The 21,335-nt window shown below is 39.8% G+C and overlaps 1 protein-coding gene across 1 annotated transcript in view; it reads right to left on the bottom strand.

Moving 5' to 3' along the window:
• Sec24CD (Secretory 24CD) overlaps positions 1-21,335 on the bottom strand; it is a 62,341-nt gene that overhangs the window by 22,036 nt on the left and 18,970 nt on the right. The window contains exons 2-3 of the mRNA XM_068375252.1: positions 6,240-6,390; positions 3,879-5,000 (exon numbers count right to left, since the gene is read on the bottom strand). Of these exons, the coding sequence (XP_068231353.1) occupies positions 3,879-5,000; positions 6,240-6,390 (1,273 nt within the window). The remainder of the gene's footprint in view (positions 1-3,878; positions 5,001-6,239; positions 6,391-21,335) is intronic.

Genomic DNA, 21,335 nt, shown 5'->3' with positions numbered 1-21,335 from the left:
TGACCATACACTAATATAATCTAGTTACAACCTAAAAGGGAACTTGACTTAACCATACACTAATATATTCTAGTTACAAGCTAAAAGGGAACTTACCTGCAGTTGCAGGAGTTCTAGCCAACAGTGTGTCCAGATGCTATCCCCCAAGAGGGGAAAATGAAGAAAAGGGCAGTCATTCTTTCTTCATTCATCCTAGACTAACAACAACTTTCTTCGAACGACTCCTAATAGTCCTGTGAGGAGCTAAGGCAGCTAAACCACTTGCACGGCAGTTACCACAGGTCTTATTGCAAAGGTATCCAAGGACCTGTGTGTCGCATCTTGCAGGTAGTGGGCGATGATGGTGGTTTTTTCTCCACACCCCTGCTTGAAGTATCTGCACCATTGAGGTTCTTCTTGAATGCCAGGGATGTGCTTATGCCCCTGATGGCATGAGCTTTAAGTCATGGGCTTTGATGATGTGAAGGGGGAAAGATTGATGGCCTGGTCAATGACCTGCTTGATCCACGAGATGTTCCTCATAACCCTGTAATTGACCCTGCCCGAGCTGACGAACAGATCTTGATCTGTGGGCAAGCTTTTCGTGTTTAAGATAGCACCATAGCGCTCTCAAAGCACACAAAAGCAGTTGCTTAGGATCATAAATTACCTCCCAAACACTAAATCTGAAAGGAACCAAACCTAGGATTGGAAACTGCCAGATTTTGAGTCTTGTCAATGAACTCAGGGACAAAGCTGAACAAACCTCTCCCCATCCCTTGAATGTGAGATATCGTAGGCGAGATCATGCTACTCGCATACACTCTTGGCAGAGGCTAAGGCAAGAAGAAAGACCATTTTCAATACAATATCATAGTCTAAAACCTGGTGTAAAAGCTTGTAAGATGCTCCCCTGTCAAATGAATAATGGTCTCGCTTCCAATTGAGGACAAATCTGTTCGAAACTTCGTATAAGCATAGACAGTTATACTGAGGAGGAAATATTTAGACCTTTCAGTCTAAAGGCCTGGCTCAAGGCCGAGTGATATCCTTTCACCACTGAGACAGAGCAGAGTTTTTCCTCTGGAAGATGAAGTACAAATTTGGCAAAACTGTAGAATACTGTGTAGTATTGAGCCTCATGATGGAAAAGGCCTGACTATTAGAATTAACAGCATGCAAAGTATTACGAACAGGATGTAACTGTCCAGGAAGATCTGAATGTAAAGGATGGTCAGAATTATGAAAAATTTTATGCGACATGCATAATGAACTAATTGAACGACTGTGGCAGATATTAATACCTAGATCATGAATAAGAAATTTAATAGACCGTAAGTTCCTGTCCAACAAATTAAGATGAGAATCAACAGCTGAAGACTAGACAGGAGAACAATACTATACTCAAAACAAGGTAGAATGAAAGAATTAAAACACCTCTTCAGAATATATTGATCACCATAAATTTTGAAAGACTTTCTCAATAAGCCCAATGTTTTGTGCAATTGAAGAAGAGAGACCTAATATGTTTCTCAAAAGTAAATTTGTTGTCAAGAATCACACCTAAAATTTTAAGTCATACAGATTTAAAGAAACATTATCAATGCTGAGACCTGGATGTTGAGGAGCCGCTGTCCTTGAACTACTTAGAATCATACTGTACTTTGAGTTTTGTTAGGATTCAACTTCATGCCCCATAATTTGCACCATGCACTAATTTTAGCTAGATCTCTATTAAGGGATTCAGCAACCCAACATCTACAGGAGATGGAATTGATGGAAAGAGTATAGCATCAACTGCATATGCAACAAGCTTGTTTTCTAGGCCAAACCACATATGTATACATAGTATGAAAAGTAATGGTCCAAGAACACTACCTTCCTATACTCACTATGGAACCCATCAACAACTCTTTACGATCTTTAACTTAAAAATTCAATACTGATGCCAAGAAATGACCCACCCATTCCCAACTGTTTGAGTTTGAAAAGAAAACAAGGCCTCGTGATTAACACGTTCAAAGGCAGCACTAAAATCAAAGCCAATCATATGAACTTCCTGACCACAATCAAGGGACTTCTGTACAGCACTGGAAATTGTAAGAAGGGCATCACATGCTCCAAGGTTGACAGAGTTAAACGGCCATCGCTCTTACTAGACTGTTCCCCGAAAACTGATTGAGCACATTCAGAGAGCATGGTACCAAGGGTGAGGGAGAAAAGTTGGAAATTCTTTGACCTCAAGAATAAACCTGAAGGCAAAGAATCCCTCTTACACCACTTGTTCTTCCTCCTGACATACTGCTCCCAAAGGGAGGATGGTCACTCCCTATACTTTGGACAAGTATAAGTCTCCATGCAGGGGTGTTCTCTGCATGAAGGGATAAGACTATGACCCTGGACGAACTCTATCATGCACCCTCAAGACTCACAATGCAATCTAAAAAGAAAGGAAAAGTTGAAATTTCTACCCGCCAGATGGGAACATGGATCGCGACGTCTGTCTTCAACCAAGGCTGAGATTGAAGTGAAGAAGGTATGGGAGACCGGGGAAGGTAGCTTCTTCCTGCTATCACACGTAACAACTATGATTGTTTACACCTCGCTAAACTTTTTATTGCCGTACGCTAGCTAGAGCCGATTTCTTCTCCTACGTAAAGAATGCAAGGTTTGTATTCTTTGTAGGAACAAATTAAAATCAACTTCTTTCAGTTAGAAAATTATGTTCTTGCACACACTTGTACTATAAATAAAGTACTGTACAGTATTACAAAAGGTGTTTAATGATAAACAAGCATTCACTGAAAAATCCACAAACCACTCTATACACACACACAGCAATTTTACATTGAAGGTATTCACATGTACAGAGGATTTATTTCTTCCTCCATTAACATTCCTGAGACTTTCAAATCAAGGATCAATAGGAAATGGACAATCAAACTTGCTCATACCATGACAACTAACATGAGAATTATCTTTCTTAAAAAAAAAAACCGTTCATAAGAGTGCTACCCTTGTGGTACAGGAAGCTACTCCACGTCAATTAACATTATTATTTTACCATTACACAGAGAAGACAGTTTTTACGGTATTAAAAACGTAGAAACATAGCTTCCTTCTATCCTGTATAGACACCAAATCGACCAACAACGCTTTGACTATCAAATGATAGTGTACAATAACAACAAAAAGAGTAGGAACTAGTTCAAGATTCAATTTCATGGCAAGCAATAAATGAAAATTCTAATATTTCTTAATGAAATCAAGTTATGTACATAAAATACAACCATTTGATAATGAAAGGGGACATTCACGACAATCCAAATGTTCAGGAGAAGCTATGAAATTTTAAGGTTAGTAGTACAGTATTCTACAGCTTTGAAAATACAGTACCAGAAATTAGTAAGGATTTGAAAGTATTTATGAAATGAAAGAATGTAAGTACAATACAGTACAGTATAGTACTGTATATAGTTTTTACACATGTACAGTACTAGTCTAAAAATTGCATGATGAACCATGACTATTGACTGTTCACGAAATAGCTTCAAAAGCTAGAAAGCAAAAATTTATCAACAAAAGTTACAAAAAACAACTTCCAATACATAAAAAAAAAAAAAAAAAAAATTCCCCCCAAAAAGACAGGATGAAAAGAAGCTATTAGACATTCCAATACCTAAGGTTACAGCAACAAAATCATCAAAATAGAAAAAATAAATGGTTAAATTTAACAAATAAACCTTAAGCATAACAATAATGGGCCAGAGTGAAGGTTGGTCAAACCTGCCTTCATTATGACCCATCCATTCATAGATAAACATGAGCCCGAATACAGTTTAATATACAATACATTTACAGTTTAATATACAATACATTTAGAGAATATTATTGCTTACCTGTTTTGCATTAGATTCCAATAGCCTGAAAACAGACTGCTTCCCAAAGTAGTTCATTAGTGTATCTAAATCACAGTTTTTGTATAGGTCCGCCATTTGCGTACACACACTTAAAGCCAAATTCAATATACGCAGCCTTCTTTGTCCACTACATGATGTGTAGAGAAGAGCAGCTTGTATATACACACCATCTTCATCAGTCAATTTATCATCATGTTTTATTTCAACACCAATTGCTTTACTTGAATCTATGCTAGCCAATTCTATATCAGTTGTATTAGACATGAAGAAATGGCCAAAGAATTCCACTGGTCTGACTCCTTGAGAAGTTCTTACACGCATGACAGCATCAAAGGCAATGTTACGACTTATGTTTAGTTTGAGGTCTTCCAATAAGCGTGTACCATCTCTATTTGACTGGAAGAAAGCGTACTTGTGAACTTGTCCCCCAGTTAATCTGCATACTTGTCCAACTGTTGCAAGATCAACGTAACTATCATTGAATACATATAAATCCACTGAGCCACCAACTGCAACCAAATCTTGGCCCAAGTTATTGTAGTAGGTTGTCTGAGGAGTCAAGATACTTTTCTCTTTTTCTGTTCCTAAAATTTTTCTATCTTCTCTCATTTTAAGGCTACCATGCCCTCCTCCCGTGGGTAGTGACGAATGAAATACAAACATCTTTCCCACACGGCCCGATGCTTTAAGGGCCTCCATACCTGCACGTATCGCACAACCTACTGCACCTGAAGTTTCGCGAGTGGCCATGAAACTCTCGGGTATAGTTTCCATAAGCTTATCAATATTTTCAGCTGCTTCTTTTGCATCACATAAGATACCTCCAGATAAGGGCACAAACATTTCATCACGGTCACACATCACACACATTTCAGGAGCCTGGCCATCCAACTTGTAGAAGTGGACATTGCTGTCATATGTAATGAAACCAACTTTCATGTTTGACTCTGGAGACTGAACACCGTTGATAGTATCTCGTGGAAGATGTGCTAAGATATTCTTCATGTTCTGGCACAGTAATGGAATGATTCCCCTCTGCATCATTAGCTGGCTCATTTCAAGCACAAAGATGAAGGCAGGCTCTTTAGGCAACTCCTTACCCTGCAACAATCAAATTTAATTAGAAAATTACATGAGATTTACCTAAAGAATTACTGTTCATAAAGCTTATAACACCCTATTGAAAGAGACAGCAGAATTAAAATGTTAAGCTAGAAAATCATAACGCTACATTTAGCTATCAGCTTTAAAATATTTAATAAAATATTACACCCATGTTACCAAGTAAACTATACTTAAGCACCACATTGATGATTTCCATATCAAGTTAAAAATCAAAACTATTTCCAGATTACATAACTTATTTAAAACAAATAGAAAACATCATAAACTAACAAATGCATTTTATACCAATTTTTTTTATCAATGCATATTCTGTTCCATTAAACATAAGTATGTAAAAAAAAACTGCTACTTTTGTTAATTCAGCAATACAGTAAACCCAACCCCCTATTCCTTGTAAGCTAAGATAAAAAGAAAAACCACTGATACTCAAAACATTCTTGATTTTCCCCATAACGCAGACAACCAAAGGATAACTAAACTACACCCCAGAAAGAAAGGTTCCTCATTCATAAATTTCAGGTCCTAAAGTTTTTTTACTACAGAAAGTAGCTGACAAGAGACTACCAAGCTGCATTTCTCAACTCACAGTTTACTTAAGATAAGTAATTGAACTGTTAACTAGAAAAAAAAAAACATACTATATCTTGCCTGCTTGTCTTTTCAGAAGCAAGTTCTATTTAATAGAAACACTGAAGGACCTCTACGGAGGAGCCAAACAAAGCATAAAATTGCAGCTCACAGACAGGTATAACACATAACTGGATCATCAAAAGTTTCACTTGTGCAACAATTTCTAACATCAGTTTAACTGACATTCCAATATAGAGAGGAAAGGACAAAAATAAAACCAGAGATAAAAAGAAAACCACAAACTTGCTGAAGACTTCTTACCCTTCGCTTGACTCAGAGTACAATAATACAAAGTGTATCACCATAACTTGAATGTGCATATCCACATGAAAAGGATAATTCTAGTAACTTATTTAACAAAAAAATCCCATCCCACAATGAAAACTAAGACAACCATTACAATCACTGTATACTGTACATTACATGATGTTTCTCGTAATTACACTAGATTCTAGTTAGATAATTCTGTAGATTGAACTTTGTGCAGATAACTGTACACATACAAAGATGCAACTAAAAATTAAAAACATATGACATGGTTTGTCAAAATTATGTTATGGACTTTAAAAACAATTCTGAACTTACCCTACAATACTCTGGAGTAGCACTATACTCATAGGTGCCGCAGCACAATTCTGCTCGTTGATATCTGTCTGCGCGTGATCCCTGACCATCCATGTGACAAAAGTACTCCTTGGGTACTTCAACTATTCCTCGGCAGAGCTTGCACTGGTATCTGCAAAAATCACATTAAAAATATTTTGTATTTTTTCTTATTTTACAAATACAAGTCCTTAAATAAAGTATGTTTTATGATGGGCTGGAACTCTATTATCAAAATTTATAACGAGGTGTCGATAGTTAGTAGTAGGTAGTCACGGCCCCGAGCCAGTACACTGGGTAGCCACTTTGACCTTCACCTAAGGCTTGCAGGGTGGTCAAGGCCAGATGTGAAACTTAAAAGACTCAAGTTTCTATGGTTAGGAAAAATGCAATTTTTATTTTTTCCTACAAGAATACAAATCCTCATCCTTTAATACTCACCTTTAGGGAAGAGGAATCCCATATAACCATATTCCTGGTTTTCCCAGGATGTCAATACATTTGGCCCTGACAAAGGTGCAGGAGTGTTGTTTCCTACCATCTCCCAACACTGTTAAGGAAGAACCTATGTCCTCAGAAGGACATGATGTTAAGATGTATGACCAATTAGGCCTATGTGCTGTACATTCTATCCATTCTCACCCTCATAAGGAACATGGGGAGATACTCATACCACCGATTTGTATGAAAAAGTTGCTCAGTATAGTATGGAAACTCACCCGCACCAGCAAGTAACAGAAAGACTGTTGGACCACCACAAGGGAGGGGACAGAAAATAAGAAAAAGGTCAGATACTTCACCTCTTATCCTAAACTAACATTGTCCCGTGGATGGCAGATTGCAATGGTTGCCCAGCGCTTCCAGACGCTAATGACAGGTTCTTTCTGAAAGCTACAGTAGATCTATTATCATAGTTTTTTACGGTTGTGTCCAGGGTGGTCCCCGTGTGGGAGCACGAGTCTGATTGTTCCACAAAGCCAGAACAGAACCGCATTTCAGGATTTTTCATTCCTTCTGTACGAAAAGAAGAATAGTTGTGTCCCTTCCCAGATCAGGAAGGTGAGGCATTCTTGTCCCCACTAGTTGCCCTTATAAAAAGACCTGGATTTTAGATCCTTGGCAAGACCTACTGAACTAAAGCAATGGAGACCTTTTCCTATCCTTCAGAATGACTGACGACACACGAAAAGATATGCCATTATCCTACTCCCTTTGCCGGGGCTAAAACCAGCTCGAATGGGTCCGTTTAAGGAGGCCCGAGGGCTCATGAAAACGCTGCAAGTGGCTTGGGCTCTCAAGGTGGTAAAGAATGTCACCCTGGAGCCCCTTCGTTCCTCAGTAGTCTTGTTGATTCTTGTGAAGATTCCGGGCCTGAATTTAAGTTGAAAATTTGGATCGGAGGCCGAGCGGTATCAAAGTCACAGAAATGAACTAATTTCCCTGATGAAGGAAGAGAGAAACAGCTGATCTGGGTGCCACTTGGTGTGTGGCTGCTAGAGTGCAATTGTTAAGGAATTGGAGTAACGTAAGCATCTAGGATTCCCGGAGATGTTGGAAGGAGTTTTTGAGCTTTGCCGACAGTCTGCAACTGAGAGAATCTGAAGTTTTTTTTTATCCTACTACATGGTGAGCAGGTCGAGTGATGGTGAGAAAATGAAGGCTTTCTCCCATGAAATGATGTAGGGAAAACCTGAAGTCCCAACACCAGGACTGTCAATAGTGTGTGCTCGCTTGAACACTGCTAGACTGAAAAACTTGCATAGCTACATCACATCCTTTACTAACAAGGGTGCACCAGCTAGAGAAGGCTTTGTAATCAGGCCCCTTTGTAACTTTGGACATGAATGGAGATTACAAGCCATCATTGTTGCTAATTGCTCTATCAAACCTTTTGGAAAACTTCCAAAGTAGAATCACTGCCAGGATTTCCAGCAGGTTGAGAAGCAGGTGCATTCCCTCTGTTGATTACATCCTCTCAACAGAAGGAAACTCAGGTGAGTAACTCATCCCTCCTCCACTACATCTGTAGACAGTAGATTCTCAGAGAGGAGAGGAGTACTCGTGATAGTGCGTCAAGCAACTACAAAGGTAGAGCATCCCATATTCCTTTTGCCACCCAATCCAAAGATAAGGGGAGTGCTGGTTGTAAACCAGTAAAATTTCAGGTAGGAGGGTGGGAAAAGGCAATTGCCATGACCAATCAGTATACAAGTGCTGACTGAGTGCTCTAAAAAGCTAGCATGAACAAATGCATGAACACTTAGGGAGTGATAGCTAGTCCACAACACTCTGCTTTGAATTGGTGGCAAATTTTCCCAAAAATGATTGGAGAAAACCTCCTGTAGGGCATTGGGAATGGATCAGAAAGTACATGTCCTTCTGGTCTACAGGGAAGAAGAGGTCATCATTCTTAAGACAGACTGTATGTACACTGAAACCTTTGGTCAGCCTGAAGAGAATCTGAGGAACCAAGCAGGAAGAGCGATTGACCGGTCTTCAATTCTCACTCTAATATTTTATTCGTAAGAGTAGACTGTAGGATTTCGTAAACCTTCTCAGCAGCCTTCCAGTCGTTTCTGTTCCTGGTTGAAAGGGACGAGTCCTGGTACAATGGATCACCAGCAAAATCGACAAGCAGGTCTGCAACATTATGTCGCTCACCATACTGCCCAATATGTAGCAAATCACAAAAGCTAAAGGAATTCAATGAATTTAGTGAACCTTTCTACCTGGAAGGCCATGTTGCATATATATGACATTGAATATTTTTGTCTAAAATCATTGCACTCACACAAAAAACTTAGGAAAGCTACCCGTGTTGAATGATGTCAATCCCAAGATTGGAAGAATTTTACTTTAAATTCTATGGCTATAAACTTGAAGCAACAAGTATATAATGGTAATATGATATTTTGATTATAAAATAAATTTTTGAATATACTTACCCGGTGAATATATAATAGCTGACGTCTCCGACGGCTCGACAGAATCCAAAAACTCGCGAGCGATCGCCATGAAGGTAGCGGGTGTGCCCACCAGCGCCGACTATCGGCCAGATACCGCATATACATGTAAACAGCTCCAGTTCTTCTCATCCCGCTGGGTCTCTATCGAGGAGGAAGGGGGGGGCCTTTAATTTATATATTCACCGGGTAAGTATATTCAAAAATTTATTTTATAATCAAAATATCATTTTTAAATATTAAACTTAGCCGGTGAATATATAATAGCTGATTCACACCCATGGTGGTGGGTAGAGACCAGTATTAATACAGTTTACGGCGTATATGCTTAGAGTTTTTGAGTTATATCATAACAAAACCCAAATAAATATAGGTACCTGGTAAGGAAGCTGACTCTAACGATTACTCTGCCTTGTTAGTCCGCTTTCCTCACGAAGCCCAGCCATCCTCTTAGGATGCTGAAAGACTCCCAGGAGCTGAAGTATCCAGGGCGACAACCCATACAACAGGACCTCATCAAAACCCTTAATCTGGGCGCTCTCAAGAAATGACATTTGACCACCCGCCAAATCAAAAAGGATGCGAAAGGCTTCTTAGCCTTCCGTACAACCCAATTAAAAACATTTCAAGAGAAGATTAAAAGGATATTGGAATTAAGGGAATGTAGTGGTAGAACCCTTACCCACTACTGCACTCGCTGCAACGAATGGACCCAGTGTGTAGCAGTCCTCATAAAGAGTCTGGACATCTTTTAAGTAAAATGACGCGAATACCGACTTGCTTCTCCAAAAGGTCGCGTCCATAATACTTCGCAGAGATCTGTTTTGCTTAAAGGCCACGTAAGTTGCTATAGCTCTTACTTCGTGCGTCTTAACCTTAAGCAAGCAACGATCTTTTTCACTCAAGTGAGAATGAGCCTCTCGGATTAAAAATCTAATAAAATATGACAAAGCATTCTTTGACATAGGCAATGAAGGCTTCTTAACTGAGCACCACAAGGCCTCAGATCCACCTCGTAAGGATTTAGTCCGAGCTAAATAAAACTTCAGAGCTCTAACTGGACACAGCACTCTTTCAAGCTCATTGCCTACGATCTCTGACAGGCAAGGTATATCAAATGACTTAGGCCAAGGACGAGAAGGCAGTTCATTTTTGGCCAAGAAAACCAAGCTGAAGTGAACATGTGGCTTTATCTGTAGAAAAGCCGATGTTCCTACTGAAGGCATGGATCTCACTGACCCTTTTAGCCGAAGCCAAGCACACTAAGAAAAGCGTCTTGAGGGTGAGATCCTTCAGGGAGGCTGAATGTAATGGCTCAAACCTGTCGGACATTAGGAACCTTAGGACCACGTCTAAGTTCCATCCAGGAGTTGCCATACAACGCTCCTTAGAGGTCTCGAAGGACTTAAGGAGATCTTGGAGATCTTTATTATTGGACAGATCTAAGCCTCTATGTCTGAACAGAGACGCCAACATGCTCCTGTAGCCCTTAATAGTGGGCGCTGAGAGGGAGCGAACATTTCTCAGATGTAGGAGAAAGTCTGCAATTTGGGCTACAGAGGTACTGGAAGAGGAAATGGATGATGACTTGCACCAGTCTCTAAAGAATTCCCACTTCGACTGGTAGACCTTGATGGTAGATGCTCTCCTAGCTCTCGCAATCGCTCTGGCTGCCTCCTTCGAAAATCCTCGAGCTCTTGAGAGTCTTTCGATAGTCTGAAGGCAGTCAGACGAAGCGCGGGGAGGCTTTGATGAAGACTCTTTACGTGGGGCTGCCGTAAGAGATCCATCCTTAAAGGTAGACTCCTTGGAACGTCTACCAGCCATTGAAGTACCTCTGTGAACCACTCTCGCGGGCCAGAGTGGAGCAACCAATGTCAACCTGGTCCCTTCGTGAGAGGTGAACTTCTGCAGCACCTTGTCTAGGATCTTGAAAGGTGGAAAGGCATAAACGTCCAGGTGAGACCAGTCCAGCAGGAAAACGTCTATGTGGGCTGCCTCTGGATCTGGAAACGTCCAGGTGAGACCAGTCCAGCAGGAAAACGTCTATGTGGGCTGCCTCTGGATCTGGAACTGGAAAACAGTAAGTCGAGAGCCTCTTTGTCAGAGAGAGTCGCAAAAAGATCTATGGTGGGTTGACCCCATGTCATCCATAGCTTCTCGCACACAGTCTTATGCAACGTCCACTCCATGGAGATGACTTGTCCTCTTCTGCTGAGGCCGTCCGCCAAGACATTCATTTCCTTGCACAAATCTCGCCAAAGGAGAGAAGTTACTGCCTTAAATGGAGTTCCTTCTGATCCGTGGATCAAAGACCCGAGCCTTCCAGACTGTCCAGTGGAGCTCCCTAACCCAAATCTGATGCATCTGAAAACAACACATGGTTTGGGTTCTTGATCGCAAGAGAAAGACCTTCTCGAAGTCTGATGTTGCTGTCCCACCAAGTCAGACATGTCTAGACTGAGTTGGAGATTGTGAAAGAGATACTCACTAAGCCCTTCTCCTTGTTCCAATGTTTTAGGTGAAATCGGAAAGGGCATAGGTTGAGTCTCCCCAGAGAGATAAACTACTCCAGCGATGAAAGAGTTCCCACGAGGCTAGTTCAAACTCTTACAGAGCAACTGTTTTTCTCTTGCAAGTGAAGGACTTTTAACAGAGCTTGTTCCATTCTTGCGGGAGACGAAAAGGTCCGAAAAATCAGACTGTATCTCCATTCCCAAAAAAAGAATAGTCTGGGATGGGGTACTGTAAGTTACGACTTCTCAACGTTCACTATGAGACCTAGCTCCTTGGTTAGGTCTAATGTCCATTAGAGGCTCTCCAGACAGCGATATAATGACGACGCCCTGATTAGCCAGTCGTCAAAATAAAGGGAGGCTCTGAATCCTCAAAAAATGTAGAAAGCTTGCTACATTTTGCAAGGGCCTTGTAAAAACAAGAGGAGCAGGAATGAGGTCGGAGTACAGTGCTCGACAGTGGTACATTACTTTCCCGTCCACAAACCTCAGATGTAGTTGAAAGTTTGGATGAATCGGGATGTGGAAGTATGCATCCTGAAGGTCGAGAGACACCATCCAGCCGCCTTCCCTTAATGCTGTCAAGACAGCTTTGGTAGTCTTCATCGTGAAGTTTGTCTTGACAATGAACACATTGAGCGCACTTACATCTTAAGTACTCCTGCAGTGAACGTGGCTGCCAGATCATTGGAGCCATCCCTGATAGTCTTGTTCCTGCGGAGACCGTGGCTGTCAGATCATTGGAGCCATCCCTGATAGCCTTGTTCATGCATGACATAATTGTACAGCAAAACTTCAAACGCTCGAAAAACTCCTAACAGGAGATGGTCTAGCTCTGAAGCCGACCATAAAATCTTGGAGCGTCTCATGGCCAGGCGCCGGGGAGAGTCTATGAGGCTTGAGAAGTCTCTCTGGGCAGAGGCAGGAACTCCCAAGCCGAGAACTTCTCCCGTGTCATACCAGACGCTCGCTCTATAAGCCAGTTTAAAAGGAGGGAAAGCAAAGGCTGTCTCCCCCAAACTCCTCCTGGTGATCAACCAGTCGCCTAGCAAACGTAAAGCTCTCTTAGAAGAGCGAGAGAGCACTAGCTTAGAAAACAACGGCTTCGAAGTAGCTAGGCCTAGTGTAAACTCTGACGTTTAGGCGAACGAGGAGCAGCAGTTACAAAATGGTCCGGACAAAGATCCTTAAAAATCAGCATGATTTATTTAAAGTCCATAGAGGGCTGAGCAGCTTTAGGCTCCTCTCCGTCTGACAAAGTCCCCAAGGGAATATCAGTAGGAGGGGGATCAGCAACTTCCTCATCTGAAGGAACCTCGTCCGATAATTGCCGAGTCTCACGAAAAGGAGAGACCTGCCGCGGTGGCAATGCTTGACAGGCAAAGTCCACACGCAAAGGAGCAGCAGTAGCAGTCAAGGAAGCGACGTCATGTCGCTGCTGAAAGGACTGACCAGTAACAACAACAGGAGTTGATGGACGCTCGACGTCAAGTCGAGACTGCCTTGACTGCCTAGACTGAGCAGTCAAAACAACCCTTGACTGCGGTGCTTGACGCTCAACGTCAAAACAAGGCAACTGAGGTGGTTGGCGAACGTCCTGAACGTCAACACGAGACTGCGGCAGCGGCTGAACGTCAACACGAGGCTGCGGCAGCGGCTGAAAGTCAACACGGGACTGCAGCGAGTGAGGATCCAAGTCACGTGACTGACGTGACAAACTACCGACATCACGTTTCATAACATCAAAAGGACGAGTAAATGCTCGTTTGGGCGGCTGACGGCCAGAGACTCGTTTAGCGTAACGGCAACTCGAAAGCGAAGGTTCATCGTGAACCTGCTCAACGTCATACTTCTCCATAAGGGAGGCAAGCTTAGTCTGCATGTCCTGCAGGACAACCCATTTAGGATCAACGGGAGTCGGAAAGGGCCGAGACGACGGTAACGTCTATGTTGGCAAAACATTGCCTTTACCGCGACCCTCGGACCCCGTGTTACGCTTGCGTTTAATAGGCGAACCGTCTTCCGACGACTGCAAAGGGTCAGAGCTGACCCCATGGCTACAGCCAGGACGCTGGACCTGTCCTGAAGGGACTGACTTCCGCTTTAAGGGTCTAGAAACTTTGCTCCAAGGTTTCTTTTGCGAGAAGCCTTCGGATGACAAGGAGAAAACAGCCTCGCTCGTCTTATGGTAGGGGCGATCTTGCGAGACACGCCCGATACCATAGAGGGAACGTCTGTTCGTTGGTTAAAGCCTCTCGTCCCCATAAGTCCTACGACATTACTTCTCCCTGGTAGCATGGGAGCCTGAAAGAGGTCTCGGACTAGGTGAACGACAAGCACGAACAGACGAACCCTCGGTCGTAACACTAAAAAACACTTTGCGCAATTATCACTTTATCACTACGATTTTCTGTTTTTGCACTTACTTCACTGATATCGTATTTTTCAATAATTTCACATTAGGCATGAATAAAACTGATTTCTACCTGAAGCACGCAATTCTCCCTTACATCAAAACGTTATAATTGCGAAATGAGACGTATAATGTAAGCACATTAGTACAAGCAAAAATCAGTAAACATATATATCGAATAAAACGGAAATATATAAAGTTAAAAAGGATCAGTGACTGGGGAGGAGACTAAACACTAGTTCATTAAAGACTACGTTTTCAATCTCTCACCGTACAGTGCCTTGGGACGAGAATAAAAACTAAAAACGTTTTATCCTTTCTCCCCGTACAGAGACTTGGGACGAGAGTAAAAAACTGAATCGAGAACAACGTTACTCGCTCCCAAGCTCCTTACTTGGGACGAGAATAAAGATTGGATCGTTCCCTCTTCCTCTCTCTCTCTCTCTCCGTCTCTCTCTCTCTCTCTCTCTTGATTTCACACAGAAGAGAAAAGCCCACTCACCCTTCGTCAATAAACAGGTTATTTGACCAAAGGAAAAAACTGAAAGGACTAAGAAATTGAAAATTAACAAGTTCCTTTAAATTAGTATTTAAAACACTTCAGTTTGAAAGAAGAATGAACAAAACGTAAAAATCGATTTACTCTTTCTGCAAAGTGAAACCGTGATTCTCTCTTTCTCTATCGTAACGATAGAGCGCAAACTGCGTAGCATAAATAAACCTAACGTTAGTTCATCTTTGAAACAGCATGAAGACTATTCAAAGAAAATCTTTCATAAAATATCTACTAAAAAATATTCATTTCATAACTCTTACAGAGCAAATGATTTAAACTTAACGAAAATAAAAGTTGAATGGGCTCAACGTTGTTTAACTTCGGTTTCCAAGTTAGGACCGCCTACTCTCGGACTAGGGGAGGAATAGGTAAGGCCGCATATAAACAAAACATAAAATTTTATCTTGATGTTTAGTATAAATGGAAAGCTAATCGAAGAGGCCTAATAAAGGCGGGTGAGATATAAAATATATAGAGGAAAATCTATAATTAACAACAACAATTTATAACGTGATAAGATAATTGCTAAAAGCCTAAAACACACTTCCGTACACTAAGGGAAGGGTCGGCCATCTTTACTCTATGGAAAAAACCAGAGATAAAAGAGCAAGGGCAAAACACTTTTACTCTCCTTTCAAAAGCATTTGTTTTGAGGATAGTATTGAATAATCCAACACGGCGAAAGCAATAAAACCAAAACCAAGTACTTCACCAATTCGGTAGAAAACTCGAGGTCATAATAGCGAGTGGAATCGACTTGTCGATGAAACCGACAGAGAAGAACTGGAGCTGTTTACATGTATATGCGGTATCTGGCCGATAGTCGGCGCTGGTGGGCACACCCGCTACCTTCATGGCGATCGCTCGCGAGTTTTTGGATTCTGTCGAGCCGTCGGAGACGTCAGCTTTTATATATTCACCGGCTAAGTTTAATATTTAAAAATTTCCTTCTCAGCTATACCAGCCTAGGGGGAGAGAGCAATTTTATTTATGACACAAGAAGTTCTTGTGCCTCCTCAATGTGATCTTTGTTAATACAAATAACTACATGCTTTACTCAGTAACTGCATTGTTGTGGTTAACTTCATACCGACTAGTTTGGAGAGCTAGATACAGCCTTATTTAGAAGAGAAGCGTAAATCCATTACTGTGTGCATTAATTTCACAGATTTGCCTTTTATTGTTGAGACTTAATAAGAAATACAGTGATCATATTCATTGCTAATCTGTTAGTCCATAACCATGTTCTTGGAATCTTGGAAATTAATTCAGAAAGTGTCAATATCTAATTTTCTGCAACAATTAGTTAATGATAAATAGCAATAATTTAAAAAAATATAACTAGCATATAATTCCAACATAGTTGTGGATTCAGGTTTATTGTGTGTAGTTTAAAACTTTTGTCTGGGTCAGTGTGCAACTGGCCTCACTAATTAATCATTAACCTTATATTTTGTATGGATTCTAAGAATTAATAAATTTATTTTCAACCAATAATTATATCAAAAACATTAAAATTGGCTATTTCTTTTAGTGAATACTGGGAGCAAAATGTCTTGCTTGCTTTGTGATACTGCAACTGTAATAGCCAAGATTATTCAATGCACAGCAACACTATGCTCTTCATAAAGAAACTAAATATGCCAAATTAGAGGTTGAGCCTTTAAAGGTATCATTCTAAAAACAAAGATGGAGAACAAAAGCAAAGACAATTTTTTTAGTCTGAACATATTTACTTGAATTTACTTGAAAAAAGGGGTAAGCCATTCAGCAATGTAGAATTCATAGAGGCATGTATTTTAGTAGTAGTAGAATGTATAGCGAGATGACTCTCTTATGAAGGACTATTACAGGCCGAAAGCATGAATTGGCCTCCAATGCAACAGAGCTTTTGAAAAATGTAATCCAAAAAGAGAATATATACATTACTCAGTAGCTTCGTATGAATCAACAGATTCCACAGATTCAGCAAAAGTATTGTATTTTACTTGTGTTATAACATGATTTTCAATTACATGATGTATCACTTGCTTTACGTATCCTTAAAAGGAAGAGCACGGAAAAGATCATTTTAACAATTTCTAAGAGCAATGTTATAGTAAGACTAAATTTTACTAATATGGTAAGTGTGTGCAGGATTTATTGAACATCTTCAGAGAAACTAAAAAACTGAATGGACTGATTACTTTTCATTGTACTTCACATCAGCAAAATCTGTGTAAATTGTTATTTCAAATACTTTGGAAAAAGGTTATACTGTAAGTATTGTTGACTATATTCGAGCAAATGCCTCGAAGCATAGTTACTTCAAAACATGAAGATGATAGATGACGGAGTAATTAGTGTATATTCGCCTTAACACTCAAAAGTGCGCCGATTGTCGCAAAGGAAAGTATGTCAAAATTTTGTCTTTACAAAGGCAAATAATTGATATTTCTAAAAGAAAACAACAATCATTGGGATTTATCAGCTCCAAACGTTTACGTAGATTTTGCATGTTTATGTTATGCGATATTATGATGATGATGATGATGATGATGATGATGATGATGATGATGATGATGATGATTATTGCTACGCTACAACCCTAGTTGGAGAAGCAGGATGCTGTAAGAACAGGGGCTCCAACAGGGGAAACAGACCAGTGAGGAAAGGAAACCAGGAAAAATAGAATATTTTAAATGCAGTATCAACATAAAAATAAAAATTTCCTATATAAACTATAAAAACTTTAACAAAACAAGAGGAAGAGAAATAAGATAGTACAGTGTGCCCAAGTGTACCTCAAGAAAGAGAACTCTAATCCAAGGCAGTGGAAGACCATGGTACAGAGGATAAGGCGATACCCAAGACTAGAGAATAATGGTTTGATTTTGGAGTCTCCTCCTCCTAGAAGAGCTGCTTACCATAACTAAAGTCTCTCTTCTACCCTTACCAAGAGGAAAGTAGCCCCTGAATAATTACAGTCCAATAATAAACCCCTTGAGAGAAGAAAATTGGTTTGGTAAGCTCAGTGTTGTCAGGTGTATGAGGACAGAGGAGTATATATAAAGAATAGGCCAGGCTATTCGGTGTATATGTAGGCAAAGGGATAATGAACCGTAACCAGAGAGAAGGATCCAATGTAGTACTGTCTGGCCAGTCAAAGGACCCCCATAACTCTCTAACAGTAGTAGCAACAAAATGAGTTAAAACATTTTGTTGCAAGGCAGAAATAAATGTATTCATGATGTGGACAAAAATGTTCTATTTCAATTCTGATATAGTTCAATCTAAACTTTCAGAACACTTTTTTTTTTTCCTCATTACGAAGATAATGAGCAAAACCAATCATATACAGAATGAACATTTTGAACAATTTGAGTCCCTTTTAAGACTCCTTCATGGAAGAATTCAATAAAATATTGAATGATTTTGAAAACTATAACATGACTTATACTTGCATTTCAGCCTCACATAGTTTATGTATCAGAGGCTCCTGAAATGTTACAAATGGATCTTTTTGAAATGACTAAATATAATATCCCAAAATCTCTGTATGCCATGAGAGCAAATCCCATCAATATTTGAAAAAAAAAGCAGTAGAATATCCTCGCTCTCGTGAACATGCATGAAGACGGATTTCCTGTTTTGCTTCAACATATTGTTGGGAATCCACACTATTGTACTAAACAAACCAACAATTGGCTGATACCACAGTTGACATATGAGGATTTGAAAGACCAATTGAAACTATAAACCACTAATGTTAGAGCCTGATATAAAAATGCTTTCCCAATAAACTAAAAACAATAATTAATTTGTATAAAGACTACCTACTGTAGTTGGCTACGAAAAATATTTGAAAATGTTATACTGTTATCACGATGTTTGTAAAACCAATATATTTATAAAACAATTTGAATAAGTTATGCTTTGGATAATATAGTTTTACTTACTACTTTCAAACTACTTGAAGTATTTAAAAATTCTGTTTTCGATACTATATTTTCATTATTACTTGCTAAGCTACAACCCTAGTTGGAAAAGCAGGATGCTATAAGCCCAAGAGCTCCAACAGGGAAAGTAGTCCAGTGAGGAAAGGAAAAAAGGAAATAAACTATAAGATATGTAATGAACAATTAAAGTAAGATATTCTAAGAACAGTAACATTAAAATAAATCTTTCCTATATAAACAACAAAAATTCAAAATGACAATAGGGGAATAACATAAAATAATGTGCCCATGTGTGCCCTCAAACAAGAAAACTACCGGAAGACAGTGGAAGACCATAGTACAGAGCTATAGCACTACCCCAAACTTAAGAGAACAGTGGTTTGATTTTGGAGTGTCCTCCTCCTAGAAGAACTGCTTACCATAGCTAAAGTGGTTCTTATACTCTTACCAAGTGGAAAGTAGCTACTGAACAACTACAGTGCAGTGGTTAACCCCTTGGTTAACTACTGCACTTGGTAACCAATCATAACTAAAGTCTCTCTTCTACCCTTACCAAGAGGAAAGTAGCCCCTGAATAATTACAGTCCAATAGTAAACCCCTTGAGAGTAGCTACTGAACAACTACAGTGCAGTAGTTAACCCCTTGGTTAACTACTGCACTTGATAACCAATCATATAGCTGCCGCTTGAAGTACACGATCTTAAGGTTATCTATAGTTGTAATCGATCGAAGTAAACTAAGTCTTGTGATGACAGTGCAGTGGCAATCTATGGATAAACAAAGTTTTGTGATCACAGTGCAGGGACAATCCCATGGGAAAATGCCGATTGTGGAAAAGAAACTCATGATAACCTGTTTTGCAGGAGCTAACACAATCAGAAAGTTCCCCTAAGAAGCACATAAGGGAAGGCCACAAGGAAAACTTGTCCTCGTGCCTGTAAGATCTGTTAGCCTCTATACATGCTGTAACCAGGATTAGGTTCCTATTCCACCATATTGTATAATACAGAGCAGGAATGAGAGATTCCAGAAGTTCTGCAATTCACTGATGAACATATATGAAGTGTCCCATCGCATTGTGCCTAGCAAGGGCAGTGAACACCTGAACCTCATGAGGGTAAACAGATAAAAATGTTCCAATGGGGGGTCGCACAAGTAGAGGAGTGCACACTTGCATGCGAACAAGAGAAAGCACACGCAAAAAAGTGAGGTGGTGCTCCTGTAGAAGCACATGAAATAGCTCGAGACATGTAAAAAAACCTATCCAGTCTGTTGCAAACAGCACAGCCTTTGAATGAGCAATGATGCAAGAACAATAGCAAACTCTAGTGTTACCGGATGTCACATTTACTTTCAAAATAACCAAAAACCCTCCTTTACTAATCAGTCTCAACCCACTGAGCTTGCATGGAAACAGGCGATGTGGTACTCCTATAGGAGAGCATGCACGTGAAGAAATGAGGGCATACAAGAATAGGTGAATAGGTGAAGTGGTGCTCTTGAAAGAGCACACCAATAGGCACTGGAACAGGGAGAGAAATGGTAGGAACCACACATACGCAACTCCTATCAACCAACTTATAAGACAACAGTACTTCTTTTATAAGGGTTAAACAATAGGGCACAGAATTTTCCTTACGAATGGCAGTGAGGAGACGAAGGCGTGGTAGAGGTAAAATAATAAATCTTAGTTCTCCCTCTATTAACAGTGAGCAACTATAGCCCACTTCCTCGGTTACAATGACATCGTCATCACTAGTCCACACTCACGAGTGAATAAACAGCAACAGGAATGCAGTTTGTTGAACAGGAGCCGAAAGTGTATTTTGGCAGGTTACACAGAAAATTGTCAGTAGGCTACAGTTTGGGAAAACTACAAAACATTTCTTCCATAATTTAGTAGAAAAACAAAAAAAATAAAACAGCCAATTAGTGGAGCTGTGGCTGAAAACAAAGGGGCTACTTGGTGTACTAGCTATGGGGCAGGGCTTCCATGCCACCCATCTGTAACTACCAGCACATTGCAATAAATTTTGACAAGAGAGTTCCAGTCAAGCTGAAAACATACATCTATTAAAGAAATAGGGTTTGCATTCATGTAGAAACAAATGGTCCTCAATATCTAAATAATGTAAACACCTACCAAACATAAAAAAAAAAATTGTCAATTGTACACCTACTGTATGGTTGAAACACTATATTTTGAACCTTACACTACACAGTCACTCACTTCTCAGTCATCAATATTAGTCCTATTACCTTGAGTACTCAAACAAAAAACTCAAATAATAGACATACCTTAACATGTAAAACAAAGATGATGACAGTGCTGCTGTTTAAACATTAAAAACCAGTAACTTGAAATTTACCTAAGTGGTGTGTATTATCAACAACTCTATATACTATTTATGCCACATTTATATATACAAATGTTTCACCACTATCTCCTTAATAATACATGATCTTTGTTTATGAAAAAAAAAGGCAACAAAGAGTAATCATTCATCCAACGTTCCAACATTAAAGGTTATGTAAACAATCATAATAGAATGGAATTGAACTGAACCACTAAGTATCACTGCTACATTCACAGGGCTCATTAGATAAATTCATTCTTTAAAGAAAATAGTAAAACGGAACAATAAAGTTAGAACGTTTAGCAGCAAATAAATGAAACCAAAAGGAAATGTA

This window comes from Palaemon carinicauda, chromosome 6, assembly GCF_036898095.1.
Source record: "Palaemon carinicauda isolate YSFRI2023 chromosome 6, ASM3689809v2, whole genome shotgun sequence".
Taxonomy (NCBI): Eukaryota; Metazoa; Arthropoda; class Malacostraca; order Decapoda; family Palaemonidae; genus Palaemon; species Palaemon carinicauda.
This window is presented reverse-complemented; position numbering and strand designations above follow the sequence as displayed.